This window comes from Sphaeroforma arctica, assembly GCF_001186125.1.
Source record: "Sphaeroforma arctica JP610 unplaced genomic scaffold supercont1.7928, whole genome shotgun sequence".
Classification (NCBI taxonomy): Eukaryota; class Ichthyosporea; order Ichthyophonida; genus Sphaeroforma; species Sphaeroforma arctica.
The window spans coordinates 88-1,329 of NW_014032630.1; the positions used below are offsets into that span (position 1 = coordinate 88).

The following is a 1,242-nucleotide window of genomic DNA, read 5'->3' on the forward strand; positions in this document are numbered from 1 at the left end:
TATGTGTGTGTGTGTGCAAATGTTACGTTGTTCTTTTCATCAGCCGCTTAGTGAGATACAATTTCCCTTGTTGATGGTATACTACCTGTTCATCTATCTATGATGGGTTGAGTATCGCGGCAGTAGCTCTACACAGTAGGGTCCGTGTTTGACCATATATTTTGGTCAAACAATCAAATCAGTCCATGGTCCCGGTCTTTTCTACATTATTTTAAATTTCTGTAGCCATCGCAACTTGTCCAAGTGCATCGACAATGCCTTCTTTTTCTGAATACCCTTTATATAGCACTCCCGCACTACCAATAAACTCGCCTCACACTTCCGCCTTTCGTAGTCTTAGTTTAGTTGTACTTCTGTAGGTATCCCCGCCTGTACAAGTGCACACACGCACCCACTGTAGCACGCCAACCTATCTATAGCACTCACGATTGACCAATCAAAGCGCTCCATTCCCCCGTCCTCTCCCGCCTTAGTCGGTGTGGACTTCTGCAGCCATCGCAGCCTGTTCAAGTGCATGGACAACGGCTATTGTGCCATGCAGTGGGCTGGAGTGTACACCTGCGAGTGTGTGCCTGGTTTCACACTGACGCGTATGGGGTCTATGTGCGCCGATCTCGAGCGCTTCCCCAACCTTGGGAGCGGGTCACAACCACAGGATCGCCTTAGAAACCTTAACGGTATGGTTGGCTGGTTGTAGTATATTGGTGTACTTCACAGGTTTGCGAGATTTCGGGTTGTTCAACTTTAATGGTGCAGTGCTTGTTGTATATGAATGTTTTGTACGTTTATACTTACTTGCAGTATTCTCTGGCGTAGAACCTTTGTATATGTGCCTATCCCATATTCGTTACCGTTGAATTTTCCTCTAGTTTTCATTCACAACTCTCAGTGGTATATTTGACACCTTGGCACAATCCCGACTCCGTGTATATGTTTTCTTTGTTTGCTCCTCACATTCCAGTAAAGTGTTCCTTCTACTATATCCAAAACTGATTTATTTTTGCCTGAATTTGCACAGGTGGGAAGAAGAAACCAGGTTCCCCCCAATTTGTGTCCAGGAGTAAGAAAAAATCAGGGTTTGGACCAGCCCCCGACACTCCGTATTTCAGTGGAAAGGGAGTTATCACCAATCAAAATGGCGAGGTCAGTGAATTATATTTTGACACACACACACTCACTCACACACACACACACATATATATATATATATATGTGTGTGTGTGTATATATATATGTATATAT

At 44.2% G+C, this 1,242-nt stretch overlaps 1 protein-coding gene across 1 annotated transcript; it reads left to right on the forward strand.

The window, feature by feature from the left end:
* Nucleotides 1-514: 514 nt before the first annotated feature.
* Nucleotides 515-1,143, forward strand: SARC_16375 (hypothetical protein; the record flags this gene model as incomplete). Its single annotated transcript, XM_014289518.1, has 2 exons — nucleotides 515-677; nucleotides 1,019-1,143. Coding segments are annotated over 2 exons (288 nt in total), but the record flags the coding sequence as incomplete, so codon positions are not given.
* Nucleotides 1,144-1,242: the final 99 nt, after the last annotated feature.